The 22,321-nt window shown below is 34.5% G+C and overlaps 1 protein-coding gene across 1 annotated transcript; it reads left to right on the top strand.

Annotated features, from left to right (window-relative positions):
• Positions 1-947: 947 nt before the first annotated feature.
• C4H18orf54 (chromosome 4 C18orf54 homolog) lies at positions 948-21,159 on the top strand. Its single transcript, XM_012504079.2, has 8 exons — positions 948-1,018; positions 2,677-3,005; positions 3,797-4,585; positions 4,919-5,069; positions 7,868-7,970; positions 14,648-14,779; positions 16,727-16,797; positions 20,719-21,159. Exons 2-8 carry the CDS (start codon positions 2,723-2,725, stop codon positions 20,789-20,791), a joined length of 1,602 nt encoding a protein of 533 aa, XP_012359533.1. The 5' UTR covers positions 948-1,018; positions 2,677-2,722; the 3' UTR covers positions 20,792-21,159.
• The last annotated feature ends 1,162 nt before the right edge of the window (positions 21,160-22,321 follow it).

Here is a 22,321-nt window from a genome sequence, read left to right as displayed (position 1 = left end):
CCCGGCGCACCACTGCCGCGCATGCGCACCACAGGCCGGCGCCATGTTGGGGCGGTTTGAAAGCGAGCGCGGGCGTCGAGCTCCGCTGTGACGGCGGAGGAAGCTGCGAGTGAGCCCAGCCTGAGTCGGGGCGGTGTCCGGGTTGGGGATGCTTTGCGGTGTCCGGGTTGGGGATGCTTTGCGGTGTCTCGCGTTGGGTAACAGGCCTGAGCTTTCGGCGGAGAGCTGTGGAAGTATGCGGTTTTTTTGTTTTCCTTTATTTTTATTTTGGGGCCTTAGGGGTGAGTGAGGCCGGAAAGGAGAGTGTCTTTTCGAGGGTTGTCCCATGCTGTGACAGCCGAGAAAAGGCGAAAGGAGAGTGGCGAGGAAAGAGGAGGAGACGTCTCCTGAGGCTCGGAGGGCGCTTGTGGAGTCTCTGTGGAAGGAAGAACACTGTAGGGGGAGTGCCCCCTGGGCGAGGGAAGGTCGCGGGACGTGGCGGAGGGGGCTGACACGGGCGTCTGGGTGGCGACGGGAAGGGGCTTGCGCTCTGGGGCTGTAGCTTCCGAACACTTCTTCAGTCCATTGCGGCGCTCGCCCTGGCTGCTGAATAAATGGTTTCGAAGTGAAAAGCATCTCACTGAAGAACTTGTCTGTGTCTGTGACCGACGGGCGGTGGAACACCAAAGGGAGGGTGTCGCCTGATTGGGGCTGGAAAAGTTGGAATTCAGGGCGCCCCGGGTAGGGGAAAGATGCGCAGCGCTGGGGGCGAGCGACCTTCGCTGGCCGGTCGATGGGTTCCTGGTTTTCTGCTGCCGAGTAAACAAACGTTCCTTTTCCTAACTTAGCAGTCACAGAGCTATTTCCAAGAGTTGTGCTTAATTTCCTGTGCGATATTCCCATTGGCTATTTAACGTTGAACGTTCTGTTTTTGAATCAAAGGTAGTTAAAATTTCTTGTCAGTAAGTTTAACATTCTGTTCTTCCGCATGATGGATTTTCTTTTGGAGATTCAAACTGAAGCCTGTACGGAGGAAATGGTAAGATATATGGGATTTGCATGAGGTATGTGGGGTTCAAAATAATCCTGTGGCTGAAGTGGGGAGAAGTGGGTGGGTCCATACCCACTTCAGCTACAGTTGGGGTGTGTTCAGTGATTGTTGGAAGCAGGATGATGAGTACATAGGGGTTTATTGAACGATTCTACTTTTGTATACTCTTTGGGGAAAAGTTGGAAAACTTTTCATAATAAAACTTAAATTGTGCATTTTCTTTTTGTCTGTCCTGTGAGTTGAAATAACTAGTAAATGTTATCACCCACTTACGGAGACCAATACAACAGCTTTCTCTTTCAAGGTTTTGTAAAATAAAATCAGTAGCCTGTTCGGCATTCAGAGAAAACATTTGGTCAGGCTTATCCAAACAAATCTACTTGAGTGAATTTAAACTTCTTTAAATAAAAGGGATACGAAAAAGGTAAAGCTGGCTTAGTTTAGCCATTCGTCAGAGATATACCAGTATTACAGCATTCAGATAAATCAATGAGACGAAACAACTGTTACCTTGTGTTCTGCCATTTGCACTGACCACGGTCAGATCTCTTGTAATGGCCATTGCATGCTCTAACGCTGTGGTAGCATGATGTTTTACTTTGTCTCAATTAGAAAACTTTCGATGTTTTAAAGCCAAATTTAATAGTTACTAAGATTACATTAAAAGTTGTTATAACAAATATTTCTAAAATTATAGCCAAAAATTAAACATTATAACATCATAGCATGTGTTAAGTCCTCAACATTAATACTTTTTTAGTATAGGAAATCCATTGATTTAATTTTAAAAAGAATATCATCATGGACTGAATTAGTGCCAGTTCGTTCTGTGATTTTTTAGGTTTTCAAATATACATCCTGTTACTGTACTGAGGTGGACAGGGATTCTCTCAATTTTAATAATGGGAAAACAGTAAGAAGAACACATTGAGTTGATTTTCACATTATTTAAGCTTCCTTTAAAAGAGGTGAGCTGAATCCATTTAACATAAGAATTGAAAATAGGGAGGGTGGTACGAAAAACGAAGGTCAGGAAATGATTTAACTATTTTAGGAAAAGTGTATATTGCTAGCTCATTCCAGAATAAGACCTGCAGTTTATTTACAGTTAAATGTTGTAAATGTACTATAACATGCATTTATAACATTGAAAGTGAATATTCCTCATTGTTCCTTCTTTTGAATACTTCATTTGATGGCTTTAAAAAATTTATTGAGCGCTATTATCTGCAGCACATGGTAGTAGGCTTATGATTTGAAAAATATGCTATATAGGGGAATATTAGGTATTGTGATGTCATAGAATATATCACCATAAGAGAAAGGACTGCATAAGTAGTTTTTAGGACTTTTTAAGAAGTGAGTACTCTTTCCTTGGTATTTTCCATGTATATTCTCAGATAATTTTTGTATACATACTTCCAGGCACATAGTAGGTACTCAAAAAATGTTTTCTAAATCATTGATGAAGGAATTCACAATAATAAAGATAACAAAAATGTACAATTCCTATCAAGGAGTGTCTGTTAGAGATAATGGATTTTATTATTTAAAGAAAATGATAAAAGGTTTACATATTTAGTAATTTTGTTTGTATATGGTCACTATTTTAATTGGCATCTTGACATTTCGTTTTTGTATTACAGTTGTTTTTAAGGGAAATGAATAGAAATAATCCACTTTGAAGAAGCCATGGCAAAATCAAAGACAAAACATAGACTTTGTTCTCAGGAATCTTCAGTATCTGCGCTGCTGGCAAGCTGCAGCCTGAGTGGTAGTAATTCCTCTAATTCTGATGGCTCGTTTCATTATAAAGATAAGCTGTACAGATCTGCTTCTCAAGCTCTACAGGCTTATATTGATGATTTTGATCTAAGCCAAATATATCCTGGTGCAAGCACTAGAAAAATTAACATTGATGAGGATTTTACTAATACGTCACAGTTCTGCAACTATATTTACAAACCAAACAATGGTATGCTTTTATTGTTTGTTTTCTTTATGTTCAGATGTTTTGAAGCATTTGAGAGATGTACCGTAGTATTATAAAGTTTGACATTATTTTTGTTATTTTGGAGTAAAAATAACTTAGAATATTGAGATCTGGGTGTTTTTGTAAAATGATTATATAATTCTCTGTGGAACAGTAATATTTACAAGATGTTAAGAGTTTGTCCATAATAAACCTTCCTTGAAGACAAGTTTGGAAAATGCAGTTGTTGATAAGTCAATTACTATTTTACTGAACACTTGCATAATGACCCTAGAATAGAAAAAGTTTGTATTCAGTTCTTGGAGGGATGTGGTCAATATATTCTGGAAGAAAAGAATGAGAACAGCTGTTCTTTATGTATAATCCATGCCATTGCAGGGTTTGTAGGTGAGAAAACAAGTTATTTTTCCACCTGGTTTAATAGCGTATTTTTTTCTGTGCTGCAACCAGTATTGAGTGACCAATGTTACTGTGATTATGTTAGTGTATCAGATATGTCTAGATGAAAAAAGTTGAAGAAACAGTAAATTAGAGAACACAGGAAAGTTCAGGAGATTGGAGAGAAACGTATAAATTAACACAGAATGAAGAATCGTGAGAGAAAAAAAGCACATCCTATTTTATCTACCTATACCTTTTTATGCTTTTAATCAAAGCTTTAGTGAGGATAAGGGGAAAGCAGCAAAATGCCTCTTAAATTATTAATTCTCATTTACTGTTAGATATTATAAAATATTTGTGTGTAATAAACAAAACTGTTCTTTGTTTTTCAGCTTTTGAAAACCTCGATCACAAAAAGCACTCAAACTTCATATCCTGTAGAAGACAGACTATTAATGACATAGACTCCATGAGCCTGACAACTGATGATCTATTAAGACTTCCAGCAGATGGATCATTTTCTTGTACTTATGTTGGACGGAGTCACCGAACGAGCAAGAAAAGCAAGAAATGCCATGGAAGACTGGGTTCATTGGACGTTGAGAAGAATCCAAATTTTCAAGGACCCTACACTCCCATGGGCAAGGATAACTTTGTTAATCCTGTTATACGCACAAATATAAATGGAAAGCAATGTGGTAGGCTAAAAAACCCAAAACTTATTAATAGGACTAATAATTGCATTTCTGAATCATCTTCGTCTTTTCCCAAGAAATCGTCTTTCAAGGACAGTTCAGAACACAGTCTTGAAAAGAATTATCCAAGATGGCTCACTAGCCAGAAATCTGACCTTAATGTTTCAGGGATAACTAGTATACCTGATTTCAAATACCCAGTCTGGCTCCACAATCAAGACTTGCTACCTGATGCAAATAGTCAAAGGGTTTATCAGATATTTAAAGATGATCAGTGTTCTCCTAGACATAGTCATCAGGCACAAGGAACTTCTCGGCTTATGAATAAATTAGATTGTTTTGAATATGCTTTTGAACCCTCAAACTTTTCAAATTCCTTGAGTGATGATAAAGAATTAGTTAATGAATACAAATGTGATTTTGAACATAGCCAATGTCAATGTGAGAATCCACTTCTCCCAGGACAATCCACAAAGCCATTCAGTGGTAATACTTTGTTTATTGCTTATTTATTTTTCTTCTTTTTAAACCAAAAGAAGTGCTGTAAAGTTGATGTGATATCTGGGAGCTTTTATGTTTTGTTTTCATGTAATACATCTTTTTAGAATGCTTATAATCTTCACATACAGCATTTTGTAACTAGAAAATGTCTTTTCTCCCATTTTTTTCTTTGCTTGAAACATCACATTTTAACATAATTTGCTGTTATAGATGAATGTACATTCCAAATGATCAGAACTCTTGTTGACTTTGTGAGATTTTGCTATGCTTCACATTAATTTTTTTCTTCAAGGATTAATAGTCATCTTTTACAATTAGGTGACAAAATTGAATTGCTTATCTTGAAGGCCAAGAGAAATCTAGAGCAGTGTACTGAAGAATTACCAAAGTCCATGAAAAAGGATGACAGTCCTTGCTCATTAGATAAACTTGAGGCAGAAAGATCATGGGAAAATATTCCTGTTACTTTGTAAGTAAGTGACAATGGAAAAACTGTTTAGTTTTCCAAATGAAAAATGTCATGTGAATATCTGATTTATATTTAAACGAACAGTAATTAATATTGTAATTCCGTAGAACATAGCTTCGTGTTACTTGCTTTAAATTGCATTTTTCATTTATTACCACAAGGTGGTATAATGGTTCATAACCTTAGGTACTTTATATAACGTCTGTCTTTGTTACGTGCTCATTTTGTTTCATTATAAAATATTGATAAGCATCTTATTAGGAGGGATTAGAACCAGAAACAATTATTTTGCAGAGCAGTGTTATGAAATTCTTGTTATTTTCTTCTGACTTAAAGCTTTTCGTGTGTTCCTCTATAGTCTCTCCATATAATGGAGTTATAAATTTCTTTTTCTTTTCTTTTTTTTTGAGATGAAGTCTTGCTCTGTCACCCAGGCTGGAGTGCAGTGGCACCATCTCGGCTCACTGCAACCTCCGCCTCCTGGGTTCAAGCCATTCTCCTGCCCTTCTGCCTCAGCCACCCCAGTAGGTGGGATTACAGGCCTGCACCACCATGCCCAGCTAATTTTTGTATTTTTAGTAGAGACGGGGTTTCACCATGTTGGCCAGGCTGGTCTCTAACTCCTGACCTCATGATCCGCCCGCCTTGGCCTCCCAAAGTGCTGGGATTACAGGCTTGAGACACTGTGCCCGGCCTGGAGTTACAAATTTCTTATCATTTGCTTTTTACTTTCCCTTTTAGTTGTTGTTTTCCTTAAATGATGGTACATTTTTTATTATCAGAAATGCATTATTGCTAACCCCATATCATGCCTTAGGCTTTGATAATTTATTATCTTTAGTTGTCTAAACTTTCATTGTTATAGACAGAGTCTATTAGTTCCTGGATTCTTTTTTTTTTCATTCTCAGTTGATTGTCTTTTTTCAGAATGTAGACATTGACTATAATTCCAATTTAGAAGCCTACGTCTGCCATTTTCTTGCTGTATTGCCTTGTACAATTTACTTGACTTCTCTAAACTTTAAAGATGGAGAAATAATGTCTGCTTCAGGGTTATTGTGAGGATTAATTTGACTAGAAAATGAAAATGAAGTTTCTGACCTAGGATGAGCTCTCTTATAAATTTTAGTAGTGATGATGATTATCTAGAATATTTTATTTTCTTCTTTTAGCTTCATTTCTCCATATATATATGTTGATATATATATACATATATATTTTTTTAAACTTGGGTTGATAATGAGTTCATGTAATGCTTAACTTCTCTTATCCTTCTTGTTTCCTAGTTGCTTATTTTATCACTCGTTCTGTGTATTATTAATAAAGTATCATAGCTGCAATACTTTGATTTTAATTGGAACCAAAATGGGCAAGCAAGTAGTATCAGAGGTGCTTAAAATTTTTGAATGCACTTAATGTATTTTATTATTTGATAATGTAACTTCTAGCTTGTATAATTAATATTATCAATAGTTTGGCTCAGTACCTTGCATATAGTAATTCGTTTTTGGAAGACTGAATTTATATTGTGATGGGAATGTTTGTAGATAAAACTAAGGATGAATTGCTGAGAAGGAATAGATCTCAGTTAGAGATTGAGAAATTATTATCAACCTGTCATCAAAAACAAAATTGAATAGGAAGTACTCAAAGTAGTATTTTAAGTGGTAGAGCAAAACCACAATCAGATCATTGCTTTTTTAAAGAAACTTTTTATTATGGAAAAGCTCAAATAAATTATGAAAGTAGAATAGCATAATGAACCTCTATGTACTCTTCACCCATCTTCAACAATCTGGTAAATGTTTTTTAATAACAGATGGGTGGCTCTACAAAGTGTTAGCAAAGAATAGGGGAAAGGACTGCCTGATAGTATGAAAGAACTTGTGAATTAGAAATCAAATATGTCAATAAAGAAGCATGCTTATTAAGAAAAAAATCAGCGTTCCGTAAATGTTAAAAAAAGATTCTTAGATATCTGAGTTCTTGAGTTACAAACATACCTCATAGTGATGTAAGAATAAGAGAGAAATAGGTTGAATTCATTTTTGTGATTAATAGAATTTGATTCTCGGAACATTCTTATTTTTGCTGGGGATACCCTTTCCTCTACTACCCTGTGAATATCAGGAAAGAAATGGGTATTTATTAAATGTACTAGGTACATAGAAAATTAATTCAGTTTATACAATATGTCTGTGAGATAGATGGGACTACAAATGTTGAAACTGAAATTCAGATAAATTACTTAAGGTCATACAGTGAGTGGGACTGAGATTGCATGCAGGAATGTTAGTTTCAGAATTCTTTTCCCAGAATAATCTGTCCTTTATGTTAATACCAGTTATAAAGGGGAAGTCTGTTCTGTTGCCTTCAAGTAGGAGAACATTTAACTGCCATTCTAGTAAAAACTTTTAAGAGTTCATGGGGTTGTTGATTATTAGATGGTAACAATGTTTAATTGGAAAAATGTACTGTTTATTTCAAACAAGGTGAGCTTTTGGAGCATAGTCTGTAGTTCAGGCCTTGTTTAGCCGAATGCTAGTATCTTCAGTTTCTTCATAGTGTTTTCTTAAAGCTTGAAGACAGAAGCAGGGAGATAAGAAGGGGTTGGATTCTGGTATCAGTTTAGGGAGAAGATAAGGGAATTACCATACAACATTAATATGAATCATATCCATGATGATTATTTCTTGGTGACTACTTGTATTTAAATGAGAATTCTTAAATTATATACTGTTTACTTTTTAGAAATTGGGAACTTAATTGCTACCTTGCATCCTTTAAATCCTGTTTAGCAAATCTCCTGTTCCCGTTAACTCTGATGATAGTCCTCAACAAACTTCAAGGGCAAAGAGTGCTAAAGGGGTTCTTGAAGACTTTCTAAATGATGATAATCAGGTGGGTGAAATTAAAAGTTTTAAAACTTATTAAAAGATTTATGAATAATATGTAGATACTAATTTTTAAGTTACTTAGATAATTTAAAGCAAAAAAGACTCAAATCTCCTCTCAAATACAGATCATTCCTTCCAGAATTATTATGTTATTTTTTATAATATTTTAAATTTTTAAATTATAATAATCATACATATCTATGGGATACATGGTGATGTGATACACCATGAATATACAGTGATCAAATCAGGGTAATTTGCATACCATCATCTCAAATATTTATCATTTCTTTGTGTTGGGAACATTCAAAATCCTCTCTTTAAGGTATTTGGAAATATATATTTCCAAAATATATATTTCCTATATATATATATATATTGTTAGTTATAGTCAGCTGATACTGCTTTAGAACACTAGGATTTATTTTTTCTATCTAGCTATAATTTTTTTATCCTTAAACCAATCTCTCCCTATTCCTTACCTCCTTCCTACCTTTCCCAGTCTCCAGTAACCACTATTCTACTCTCTATTTCTGTGAGATCAGCTAGTAAGCTTTCCCATATAAGTGAGAACTATGATATTTATCTTTCTGCTCCTAGCTTATTTTACCTAACATAATGTCTTCCAGAGTCATACATTTTGTCACAAATGACAGGATTTCTTTCTTTTTGAAGGCTGAACAATATTCTGTTGTCTATATATGTCACATTTTCTTTACCCTTCTATCTGTTGATGGATACTTAGTTTGAGTCTATATCTTGACTATTGTGAATAATGCTGCAGTAAACATCAGTAAACATGGATGTGCAGATATTTCTTTGGCATATTGATTTCATTTCCTTTGGATATATACCCAGTAGTCAGATTGCTGGATCATATGGTAGTTCTAGTATATATTTAATTTTTTGAGGAATCTTCATACTGTTTTACTGTGTCTGGCTGTGTGTGGTGGCTTATACCTGTAATACCAACACTTTGGGTGGCCAAGATTGGAGGATTTTTTGAGTGTTAAAAAAAAAAGGTCCATAATTGATAATACTAATTTATATTCCACAAGTGATTATTTCTTAAAGGTAAGTTGTAATGTGAAATCTTAAACCATAATAATAACCTTCTTTGTCTCTTTCTACAGTTGCTGACTTGACTTAGTCTGATTTGTCTCATATAAGTAAAGCTACTCCTACTTGCTTTTGGTTACCACTTGTGTGGAGTATCTTTCTCCATTCATTCACTTTATGTGTATCTTTAAAGGTGAATGGAGTTTCTTGTAGGCAACATATAGTTGGATAATGTTATTTTTATCCATTCAGGAAGTCCATCTCAAATTTTAAGTGGGGAATTCAGTTTGTTCACATTCAAGGTTAATATTGATAAGTGAGGATGTATTCCTGTCATTTTGTTTACTGTACTCTGGTCATTTTATATGTTCTTTCTTCCTTTTTTCCCTTCATATTATCATTATGGTTTGGTAGTTTTCTATAGTAGTGTTTTATTCTTTTCCTTTGTGTATCTGCTCTACCAGTAAGTTTTATATTTCCATGTGTTTTCATGATAGTGATTATCTTTTTGCTTCCACATGTAGGATTCCCCTGAGCATTTCTCGTAAGGCAGGTCTAGTAGTGGTGAATTCTGTTGGTTTTGGTTATGTAAGAAAGAGTTTATTTCTTTCATTTCTGAAGGAAAGCTTTGCTGCATATAGTATCTGGGCTTGCGATTTTTTTTTTCAGCCTTTGAATATATCATCCCATCCTCTCCTGGCCTTTAAGGTTTCTGCAGAGATATCCACTGACAGTCTAATGGGAATTCCTTATATGTGACTTCATGGTTTTCTCTTGCTGTTTTTAGAATTGCCTTTGCAGTGTAACCGTAATGTGCTTCTGGGAGGATGTTTTTGGCTTAAATCTACTGGGGGCCTTTGAGCTTACTGGATTTGGATGTCCATATCTCTTCCCAGACATGGGAAATTTTCAGCTATGATTTCATTAAATAGGTTTTCTGTGCCTTTTGCCTTCTCTTCTCCTTGTGGAATTCCCATGATAATAACATTTGTTCATTTTATAGTATCCTTTAAGTCTTGTAGGCTTTCTTTACTCTTTTTCCTTCTCTGATTGGGTAGTTTCAAATGACTTATCCTCAAGTTCAGAGATTCTTTTGTCTATTTGATCAAGTCTATTAAGCTCTCTATATTGTATTTTAAAATTCCATTCATTGAATTCTTCACTGCATATTTTCTGTTTGGTTCTTTTTTATGATTTCTGTTTGTTGACTTTGTCGCTCATATTGTGAATTGTTTTCCTGATTTGGTCAAATTATCTCTCTGTGTTTTTTTGTATCATTGAGGTTTTTTTTTAAAAAAACATGATTTTGAATTCTTTTTCCACCCATTTGCTGATTTCCTTTTCATTGGAGTCTGTTACTAGTGTTATATTCCTTTGGTGGTGTCATATTTTCTTGGTTTTTCGTATTTCTTGTGTTTGTTTGTTGGTATCTGGGCATCTTTCTGAATTATTTTCTGTGTGTTTTGTTGATGTTTGCTGTGTTTTCTTAGAACAGCTATTTTGAATTATTTGTTTGCCAGATCATCCGCAGGTCTTTAGGATCAGTCACTTATTTTGCAGAGGTTTTCTGTTTGGATTTGTCTGAAGTTTTCTCATGATTAGAATGAGGTTATGCATTTTTGGCAAGAATACTGAAGAAGTGATGTGCTCTTCTTACTGCATTATCTTAGAGGGCTCATTATATATTGATATCATTAATATATTGATAAGTTAATGCAATAATAGTAATATATAATAAAGATATAATATGTAAAAACTGGTTGTATTAATTTTGAACACTTGGTTAAGGTGATCTTTATCCTTAGTAAAGATACCAATTTTCCTTGTAATTATTAAATATCTTAGCACTTTGAGACTTTGCAGATATCCTGTTTCTCCTCAAACTTTTGTCTACTAATTTTAGTATCCATTTATGAATCCTATCTTTTTTTCTATATTTATTAACTGAAAACTTTGTATAATGAAAAACTATCTTTTCCTTTATATTTGTTTAGTAAATAATATTAGTACAGATTCACTAATTTATTCTTGGTTTAGAGTACACTATAATTAGTTACGCTGCTGTTCAAATTGTTTCAGGTTAGGCCATTAGGAGTTCCTTCATGTTGGCTCCTGTGCCTTTTTACATGTCTGCATTCTTTTTTGAGCATTTCTTTGAGGAGCCATGGTTCTTTGTATTGGAAAATGGCATTTAGAAACTAGGATCTAGGCATTAGTTGTGCTGAGTGCTACTAGGGTGTTGTTCATTCTAAACTATGTCAGCAGGAAGACCTAGGAAACAAGTTTGCCAACCCACATACACTCACATACGTACATTTCTTTATCTGTTTATCTGTGTACATATATGTGTATATGTGTGTCTACATATAAATAAACACCTATATGTATAAAGTCATGAGTATTGATACCTCTGATTCCAGTCTAATACTGCAGTTTGTTTTAGCTTTTCCCATTCCCTATTTCTAACTTTCTCTCCATGATAATCCTTTCATTATCTACAGTAAATTTACTTGTTTGTTCAGTCTTATTACACATGCAAAGTAGTTTTAGAATTGCTAACCCATGGTCCTGTAATTAACACATTTACTAACTAGATTACATTATTTGTATATTGCTTTTCTGTTTTTTTTTTTTTTTTTTTTTTTGAGACAGTCTTACTCTCTCTCCCAGACTGGAGCACAGTGGCACAATCTCTACTCACTGCAACCTTTGCCTTCCAGGTTCAAGCAGTTTTCCTGCGTTAGCCTCCCAAGTAGCTGGGATTACAGGCACCCGCCACCACAACCCGCTAATTTTTGTATTTTTAGTAGAGGCAGGGTTTCACCACATTGGCCAGTCTGGTCTTGAACTCCTGACCTCAAGTGATCCACCCGCCTCAACCTCCGAAAATGTTGGGATTACAGGCATGAGCCACCATGCCCAGCTGAATATTGCTCTTTTTCATCTTTAGCCTTATAATATCATAACAAAATACTGTTTTCCAGAGTTACTTAGGTTATTTTCTTCCCAACTCCCTTTGGTGTGGTTGTGCTGTTTATAATACTGTTAGTTGGTTCATTTGTCTTTGTATACAATTGGCCCTCTGTATGTGTGGGTTCCACATCTGTAGATTCAACCAACTGCAAATTGAAAATTTGGAGAAGAATAATAAACATAATAATACAACAATAAAACATAATTTAACACTTTGGGAGGCCGAGGCGAGCGGATCACGAGGTCAGGAGATCGAGACCATCCTGGCTAACATGGTGAAATCCCATCTCTACTAAAAATATAAAAAAATGAGCCGGTTCTGGTGGTGGGCGCCTGTAGTCCCAGCTACTTGGGAGGCTGAGGCAGGAGAATGGCGTGAACCCAGGAGGTGGAGCTTGCAGTGAGCCAAGATTGCGCCATTGCACTCCAGCCTGGGCGACAGAGCAAGACTCCGTCTCAAAAAAAAAAAAAAAATTTAAAACACAATGTGCAAGTATTTACATACTTTTGACATTGTAGTATTTATTATCAGTAATCTAGAGATGATTTAAAGTTTACAGGAAGATATGCATAGGTTATATGCAAATACTGTGCCATTTTATAATCAGGGACTTGAACTTCCTTGAACTTTTATATTCACACAGGGTCCTGGAAACAGTCTCCCAAGAAACCAGTGATGACTATATATTGGGTTCTCCTCTTGTTCTGTTTGATTTAAATAATTTGTTTTTTGAATATATGAAATGTCACTATGGTTCTAAGAGTCAAAGATATACAGAGACGTACCCGGAGACATTTACTAGCAGGTTTCAATGACAAGTCTCAGAACAAATTGTATTATCCATACAATATTTTTAAAACATTTATTAACATTGGCACAAACAGTTCATGTGTTTCCTAGTTTTCTTTCTTCTTTTGATACTCTGACCACTACTTTGCATGAAAAGTCACTTAGCTCAGACATAAATTCCAGAGGCAGCCTTTTGTAACTATTATGGTTGGCATAAGGCAGCCAAAGTTCTAAAATAAGATAGTGGCTGGATGCAGATCATTTGGAGATTATGCCTCAGATGCTATCTCCCAGGGTATGGGAGTGTATCCTAACTGGATCCTTTTACCCTGTTTTTTTTTTTTCTTTTTAAAATGTTTTTATATTGTTGTGTTAAAATATACATGACATAAAATTTACCATTTTAATCATTTTTAAGTGTACAGTTCTGTGGCATTAAGTACCTTCGCATTGTATGTAGCTATCACCATCGTCCATCGCCAGAACTTTATCTTCTCACACTGAAACTTTGTACTCATTAAACTTTAACTCCCTATTTCCCCCTCTCCCTAGTCCCTGGTAAGTAGCTTTTTACTTTCTGTCCCTATGGACTTGTTACTGTAGGAACCTCGTGTAAGAAGAATCATTATATATATATCTTGTTGTGACTGGCTTATTTTGGTTAGCATAATGTTTTTAAGGATCATCTATGTTGTAGCATTTGTCAAAATTTCCTTTTCTTTTTAGATTGAACAGTTTTCCATTGTATGTATGTACCACATTTTGTTTATTCATTCATCTGTTGTACTCTTGGGTTGCCTCCATCTTTTGGCTGTTGTGAATAATTTTGTTGTGAACATGGGTATACAAATATCTACTCAAGTCCCTGCTTTCACTTCTTTTGGATATATACCTAGGAGGGAAATTGCAGGATCATTCAGTAATTCTATGTTTAATTTCTTGTGGAATTCCTGTACTGTTTTCCACAATGGCTATAGCATTTTACCTTTCTGCTCCCTGTTTCTTATATCCTGTTCTATAACTGTGGAAGTGTCTTTAAAATCTTTTTAGCCATACTGCTTACCTTGAGTATCTTAGGCCAATCAACAACTTTCTATAGAATTGAAGTTTAAGTAGTACTTATGGTGCACAGTCTATGCTGAAATATATTAAATTACAGACATCTGTAGAGGCCTATTTGCTACTTGGTAGATAGCTGTTAGAACACAGAAACTGATTTGAAAGATGTAAAATAATAGACTGGTAAGACTTTTAAAAAGAAATTTTAAAATATCCCTCACTGATTATCTTAAAAGAATCCTGACCATCTTATGTGTCTTAAGTACTGCTGCATTCTTTGAACACAAATAAGGTCGGGGTAATCGAGCTATGAGTGTTATTTAGGTAGAAGGAATGTATGGCCCATGAAGAGGTGAAAAGCTAGCATTCTGTTATAAAAACATATTTTAAAGTGTGCAGAGAATACTGTATTTGAAATTTTAGTCCTTGATCAGCTGAAAAGAACATGTTGGTTTACCTGTCCTCTGAAGACCTTTCATTTCCTTTACAATTTGTGATTTTAAATGTGCTAAATTAATTTGTCATAAATATAAACATGCAGTATTTATTTTAAAACAGCAGTGACTAGAAAGGATATGTATGCCAAACTGTTAATCATGGTTGTCTCTAAGTAACTTCACCTGGGGCCTGGGGATGGGGAAGTGGTGAGTTACAATTTTGATTTTTTAAAATACTTTATTGACATATATTGTTTGGAGTTTTACATTAATTTTCTATTAGGGGAAATTAATACAAAGTAAAACTCTTCTTTCCCTGAGTTTGGATGGTTAACTTTATACTATCATCTATTTTAACCTTAGAGCTGTACTCTTTCTGGAGGCAAACATCATGGTCCTGTCGAAGCCCTGAAACAAATGTTATTTAACCTTCAAGCAGTACAAGAACGTTTTAATCAAAATAAGACCACAGATGCAAAAGAAGAGATTAAACAAGTAAGCACAAACATGATTTATGAATTGAGATTTGTGAATTTGTATAAAGATCTTTTTCTACATCTTATAATAGACCTACTTATAGTTTTATGTTAGTAAGCATGCCACATTACACATGTTGTAAGTGGCAGTAGTCTTTTTTGTTAGGAAGTAATGTACTCACATTTAATTCTGTTTGATTTCTGTAGGTGTTTATCTCTAAACAGATTGTTCTATTTAACTTATGGTTATAAATCCAACATCTTATTTAGTTATGATGATGTTACAACTGTAGTATCAAAGGGTTGTAAGAGTTGTTTTGTAATGCTCTACAAAATTAATCTATGTGGCCCATCTTCTGGTAGTTATATTCAAGGAGGCCTAGAAAACTTTTTCAGTATTAGATTCCTTCACACACCCACACACCTTTGTCATTTGAAATTTAATTTTTTTACTGTGTGTTCATTGGCTGTTATGAATACAGTTATATCAAGTTTTATTTTAGAGCCATTTTATTTTTTCAATTTGTGTATTTCCCGGGAATTTGAGAATCTGTTTCTGTTTTAGGCTGCCATTCTATATGATGAATTTTTTCCCACAAAAGTATAGTGTTTAAGAACATAGAGTTTATGTTTTCCCAAATATGACTGTGAATTCTAATTCTGTCACTTACTAGCAAGTGCAATATTTGTGCAAATCATTTAACCTCTTTAGTTTCAGTTTCCTATTTAAAAAATTATTGATTTTTAATTGACTATATATATATATTTTGGGTGTGCAACATGATGTTTTGAAATATCATGGAATGGCTAGGGGAGCTAATTACCTCACATACTTTTTGTGGAGAACATGTAAAACCTGCTCCATTAGTAATTTTCAAGTATACAATGTGTTGTTTTAATTTTAGTCACCATGTTGTATAATAGATCTCTTGACCTTATTTTCTCACCTAACTAAAATGTTGTATCCTTTGAAAAGCATCTCTGCACCTCCCGTCCCTACATCCAGATTATACATATAAGTGAGATTATTATTCAGTGTCTGTCTTTCTGTGCTGGGCTTATTTCATTTATCAATTTCCTTTTCTGTACAGTGAGGTTGTTGAGAAGATAAATTGAGACAAACTGTATAAAGTACTTAGTATAGTGCTTGGTACATGGTAAATGCTCAATAAATGGTGGCTCTTTTTATTGTCATTGTTTTATTGTTATTTAGTAGATCTGTGAAATTCAGTTATCATTACAAATGAGTGGATCAGCTTTTTTTTTTTTTTTTTTGAGACGGAGTCTCGCTTTTTTCACCCAGGCTGGAGTGCAGTGGCTCAATCTCGGCTCACTGCAAGCTCCGCCTCCTGGGTTCATGCCATTCTCCTGCCTCAGCCTCTCCGAGTAGCTGGGACTACAGGCGCCCGCCACCACGCCCGGCTAATTTTTTGTATTTTTAGTAGAGACAGGGTTTCACCGTGGTCTCGATCTCCTGACCTCGTGATCCGCCCGCCTCAGCCTCCCAAAGTGCTGGAATTACAAGCGTGAGCCACCGCGCCCGGCCATGGATCAGCTTTTGAGAACCTTCATAGTCTGCTCCTTTGAGTTGTATTTCTTAATTTCTGTCCTTACATTCTAATAATCATAATGTTAATATGTAATCTATCCCTCTTTCCCCTCTCATTTTAAACATCATTGAGATATAAGACTGTTCAATAAAGTCATAATTTTAAGCCAAGACTTGATTTTTAATGAACATATGTGTAGAAGTATACTTTAGGACACTTAAAAAATGGCTGTTAGTTGTAGTGTTTTTACAGTAAATGGAAAATAAAAATATTTAATGCTCTTTTGAAAATTATTAGAATTCTTTGGAAATGTAGAAAATATTTTTTAATGTTTTAATCACATTTTAAATACCATTTAATTTTGTACTTATATAATATTTTTAATATTTTGTTATATTTGGTGTTTTTAATAATAGGTTTCAGAAGATGGTTTCTCTAAATTACAGTTGAAGGAAAGTATGATTCCTATTACTAGGTCACTTCAGAAGTAAGTATTCTTTACTAATATGGATACAAATCCGTTTTAGCCATTCCTTTCACATATATAAAGTTACAGGGTAAAAGTAAGTAGTTTTAAGAGTAGCAGTACTAGGCATATTTAAGCTTCTTGGAGCACACTGTTTAATTACAGTAAAAAACATTGTTTTCTTTTAAACTTGTGCTTTTTCCTATTCAAAATGTTCTAAGGACCTAATGAGATAGCTTTAGACCTCTAAAATATAATGGATATGAAAGACTCATTTTTGAGTAGTAATAGCAACAATTTATGATAGTATTTTTGTGAGTATCCTATAATAGTAACTAACTTGTATGAAATGTGTTTTCATATATTCTCTCTAGAATAAATTTAATAATAAAGGGATCATTATTTGGAACATCGTTACAGAAATCTAAAGTGGATATAATGACCTGGATATAAAGATAGGTCTAATTTTCTTAGTTACATTGTCTTAAATAATAAAATGGAGAAAAATACAAGTTGTTTCTATAGTCATGATATTGACAGAAGAGAAGGGTGTTTATTTTGGAGTTGGTTGTGTGACTATGAAGTGTCCTCAGAAGATGGAATTCTGAACTTAGGAAATACTGAGATTAAAAGTTTCTACTCTAGTCACACCATTTCACTTGGCTACCTTTCGTACTTTGAGAATTTGCTTAGGCTTCTGTGATCTAAGGAACTGGTGGAAAAATAAAACACTAGACATGTAAACTTACGAATCTAATTGTCACAAATGTGTATATAGTTTTCATAGTTAAAAGATATCATGTATGATTACTTTTTTCTCTCTACTTAATATATTATCTTTAGGGTATAAATGATGCACCTTTGTTTGTAGCTTGCCATAGTACTGGGGTGTAATGTTCCATACCTAATAGAATTCAGTGAATAATGATAGTAATAGCTAACATTTAATGTTTACCAAATGTCAGTATTCTAAGTGCTATTGAATATAATTCATGTGATCTTCACAACCTTATGAGGTAAGTACTATTATTATTTTCATAATACAGATCAGAGAATAGGCATGGAGTTAAACTAACTTGCCCAGTGTTACATAGCTAGTAAAAGAAGCGGGATTCAGATCAGGTAGTCTGATTTGGAAGTCTGTATTTTTAACACTCCTTTCATTAATGATAGTGATGAATTATTCATTGAGACTAAGAACAGGGCCTCAGTTGACCATCTAGTATGAAGATTTCATTCCGCTTTAAAATTTGAGGTGAATGACTGTAAGTTTTCCATTGCTCTTTAAAGCATTATACTGCACTTGTCACAGACCTATATGTGTTTTCTGAGTTAATGTACATATCCTAGATGTTTTTCCTGGTGAAAACTAACAGTGGATTGCAAGTCATTAAATCACCACAAAAATCGATACTGATCTATAAGTGCTTTTACCATTTGCTAGAATTTTTTTAATAGTAACTTTTTTTTCTACTATAAGCAATCAATAGTCTTACCTGTATATATGGAGTTTCATTTTTAGAGAGAGTAAGTTTTATGTTTTGTTAGATGGCCTTTAGTTATTAATTCTGTTGTATTAACTGGAGCAGTCTTAATTTGTCTTTACATTTCGAAAGTATTATCAGTAAGACGTTTGTACTGTAATGAAGTAAGCTTAGACTTACAAAAGTTATTTTCAGTCTGTAGATCAACTGTTTTAAGGACAATTTAAATTTAATTACGTCTCAGAATTCCTTTTTCTAGGCTGCAAAATATTCTGGTTAGGTATATGGTCATCTTTTCATACTTCAAATATTTCAAATGTATTTCAAAATTTCTAAAATATTTCCAAAATATTTCAAAAGTTACTGATTATACTTTGTAGGCTTTATTGGCCTTTCCTAAGGTAAAAGTCCTATTATGGCTCTTTATATTCCTCAAATAACAGTTTTTGTTTTTAATAATTTGGATGGCTAACCAGTTTTAAGATATATTTCATTAGCCATAGGGAACTGTAAGCTAGTAGTCTGGCCTTTGTCTAGTACCTTAAATACTCAGTTTTCTTATATTCTTCAATTAGAAATATGTGTTCTCTAGGAAGACTCATTGGAGCTGTGATTACAGGCGAATGCCACTATGCCTGGCTAATTTTTGTATTTTTAGTAGAGATGGGGTTTCACCATGTTGGCCAGGCTTGTCTCGAACTCCTGACCTCAGGTGATCCACCCGCCTCGGCCTCCCAAAGTGCTGGGATTACAGGCACGTGCCACCATGCCTGGCTAATTTTTGTATTTTTAGTAGAGATGGGGTTTTGCCATGTTGGCCAGGCTGGTCTCGAACTCCTGACCTCAGGTGATCCACCCACCTCGGCCTCCCAAAGTGCTGGGATTACAGTGCTGGCCACCATGCCCAGCCAAATATTTTAAAATTTTAGTTATTTTACCTCTGATTGATGAGTAACTTTGGGTGAATTATTGTCACTTAGTCAATGAAGGTGGGAATCTCAAAAATTAACTGAAATTGCCAAAAAAGGTGGGAGAATTGAGAGTCTTCTTATTATATTTAAGTAAAAGTATCCAAGAAGTGTAGAGTACAGGGAAATAGATATACATGCAGTAATTAATGCTACTAGTTTCCTTCCATCTCCTTGTCCTGGGTAAAGTGGAAGATGCACCTTATTATACATTTATTGAACAACTACTGTGTGTTAGAGACTGTAGAATAGAGTGTTGTAGTCATTACCTTTCTGCTCACCATAAATGGAAATTACTAACATTGGAGGTTATTACACAGCTTATGTTTTTTTTTTTTTAAATTTAATTTTTTTTTTTTTTTAAGATAGAGTTTCACTTTTATTGCCCAGGCTGGAGGCTGGAGTGCAGTGGCGTGATCTTGGCTCACTGCAATCTCCACCTCCTGGGTTCAAGCGATTCTCCTGCCTCAGCTTCCTGAGTAGCTGGGATGACAGATGCCCGCCACCACGCCCGGCTAATTTTCTGTTGTATTTTTAATAGAGATGGGGTTTCACCATGTTGGCCGGGCTGGTCTCAAACTCCTGACCTCAGGTGATATGCCCATCCCAGTCTCCCAAAGTGCATGGATTACAGGCATGAGCCACCGCTTCCGGCCCTTCCTGCACATCTTAATTCCTATATTGTCACTCTGTTTTTCCTTAATATCCTTCTTATTTATCAAAGATCTGAAATATGACTAATTGATGTTTTCTGAGTGGTCCTCCAGGAACTGAAAGATGGGGGAGAGAAAAACTGGAAAAATATAATTAGAGAAGGCTTGGAAAGTTAAGGGCCTCTTTTCCTGGTTTGAGGAATGATTGAGTTTTCTCCACTGAGAACTGCAATACCATCTTGGCATTATTTCAGAGAAAAATCTAGGTTGTTGGTATAACAACACATTATATAGACTTATTGGAGTAGTTGGAAGCTTCCCCTACGATCAATAAAAATGAGTTTTGTTCAGATGTGTAACTAATCCTTAAATGCTCTTTAAAAATAGCTATCTTGAATGTAAATGTTAAAAATAATTTCTGTATTTTACTTCTTAACTAATACACACAGGATACCAAAAGCAAAGGTGTCATTTCACAGAGCTGTAGTGAAAATTACTTGAAAAAAGTGTTTCTGTTAAGTGTGATACAACTGATACCTATTGTTTCTTGTTAGGGCACTTGGCAGACTATCTTAAAAAAAGTTAATGTCAAAAAATATAATTTTTAAAGTAAATGTTTATAGAACTTTAGATAAATTATTTTAACCCTCAATTATTCAGATCTCAAGGTTTTATAAGGAATAAGTCTCAAAGTTTATTCTATATAAATTTACTTCTCATACCAATTTTGAAGTTAAATGAAGTAATCAACTTTATTTATTTATTTTTTGCTGTTCTGCATTGGCTATTCAGTTCTTAATAACTGGTTTATAATGTGTTTTATACATTTTAATGAAGGGCTTTGCACCATTTATCTCGCCTGAGAGACCTGGTTGATGATACGAATGGAGAACAGTCACCGAAAATGTGAAGAGGAAAATGAAACTGTCACCACAATAAATAGTCACCACAGAACAAATAGGCATTTTTTCTATTACTTAAACTGACAAAGTAAATATAAGCCATACATTATTTTGTAGTTGGTTCAAGGATTATATATTTCTAAAACACTAAACTTGAAAATACTCATAGGTTTTGGGACCTATCTTTATTTTGTGCCAACATACTAGAATGTGAACTGCAAGGACCCACAATGTATCCTAAAGTCTTACTTTTGCTTTCTGGCCAGCAAATGTCTAATATTTAAAGTTGGATGACTTCTGTTCTTGAAGCTTATCTGGATTTAACCTTCTTCAGCATCCTCAACATTTTATTACCTGGTTCAGGATCATTAAGAAACTTACTATTTAAGATACATTGTATTTGAAAATTGGATTAATAGTGGGGTGATACTGTGTTAAAACGAACATTGTGTTGTGACATTCAAGAGAACCTCCTCATTTAATTAGTACTTTGATTCTGTGTAAGATAATCTTGGTAGTGCTTGACAGTTTCCAAACCTTTTTTTGGAGGGATATTTAAGAATTTAATACTTTGATATTAGATTGTTTCCCAGATTTTAATTTTGGGGTTAGCTCAAACTAGTGAAAACTATGACTCAATGGCCAATTGCTTTATCAAATTTGATAACTAAAACTTAAAATGAATATGGAAAATCAGAAAGCAACTCTGTGTTTTAGAGCTATTTTGTAAGAGTTGTGCTTTCTTTAACATAATCTGTAGTCTTAAGTTTGTCTCTAGCTGGAACTGAACAAAGCTCTATAATTTTTTACCAAGCACTTATTATTAATACTTCTTATAAGTAGTAAGCATCTTTACTAACACAACTGAGAATTAAGTCATAAAACATAACTAATACAGCACATTACTGCCTGACGAAATTACAGAGTACTGTGTGTATATATAACTACTACAGATTAACACTTCACCCAAATGATAGCATTTTTCCTCAGTAGATTTATTGTCAAATAGGAATTTCTAAGCACATTGAGTCAAAGCATTTTTTCCAAGTTAATAAAGCATTATTTAATATCCTTGTTAGAGGTGACATGTCAAACACTACAGTGAGCCCTGTGGGTTTTTTTTTTTTTTTGCCAGTGAGTTTTTTACCATGCTGATCTGACCAGTTTGAGTGGCAATTACCAATAGATTTGTTCTCTTTATTCTGTGGAGATGTTTTTGCCACTGACACTGTTTTCTGATTATAGTCTGCTTCATAGAAAATAGCCTGCATAATCAAACAGGGAGTTACTTTGGAATTAAAGTATGCCTGGCTATTAAAAATGCAGATTTTAGGTGGCTAAACATCAGGTAGGTCTGGGTGGGTCATGTTCTAGGCCTAGAAAAATACACTATTAGACAAGTTCTAAAGAAGGCAAGGAGATAAAGGCATCAGGTGGTAACTTCTAATTGAATATTATATGTTGATCATACATAACATATACTATGCCTGGAAATTATAATGACTGAAAAGCACCTATTTGATTAGTGCTCCTATTCA

Source organism: Nomascus leucogenys, chromosome 4, assembly GCF_006542625.1.
Source record: "Nomascus leucogenys isolate Asia chromosome 4, Asia_NLE_v1, whole genome shotgun sequence".
Lineage (NCBI taxonomy): Eukaryota > Metazoa > Chordata > Mammalia > Primates > Hylobatidae > Nomascus > Nomascus leucogenys.
The sequence above is the reverse complement of the archived record's forward strand: the minus strand, read 5'-3'. Positions and strand labels throughout refer to the sequence as shown.

Coding starts and splice junctions, on each gene's coding strand:
- C4H18orf54 (XM_012504079.2), top strand. CDS start 2,723: ATGGCAAAATCAAAGACAAAACATAGACTTTGTTCTCAGGAATCTTCA. Junction 7,971..14,647: donor TTCTAAATGATGATAATCAG/GTGGGTGAAATT, acceptor TTTTAACCTTAG/AGCTGTACTCTTTCTGGAGG. Junction 16,798..20,718: donor ATTACTAGGTCACTTCAGAA/GTAAGTATTCTT, acceptor ATTTTAATGAAG/GGCTTTGCACCATTTATCTC.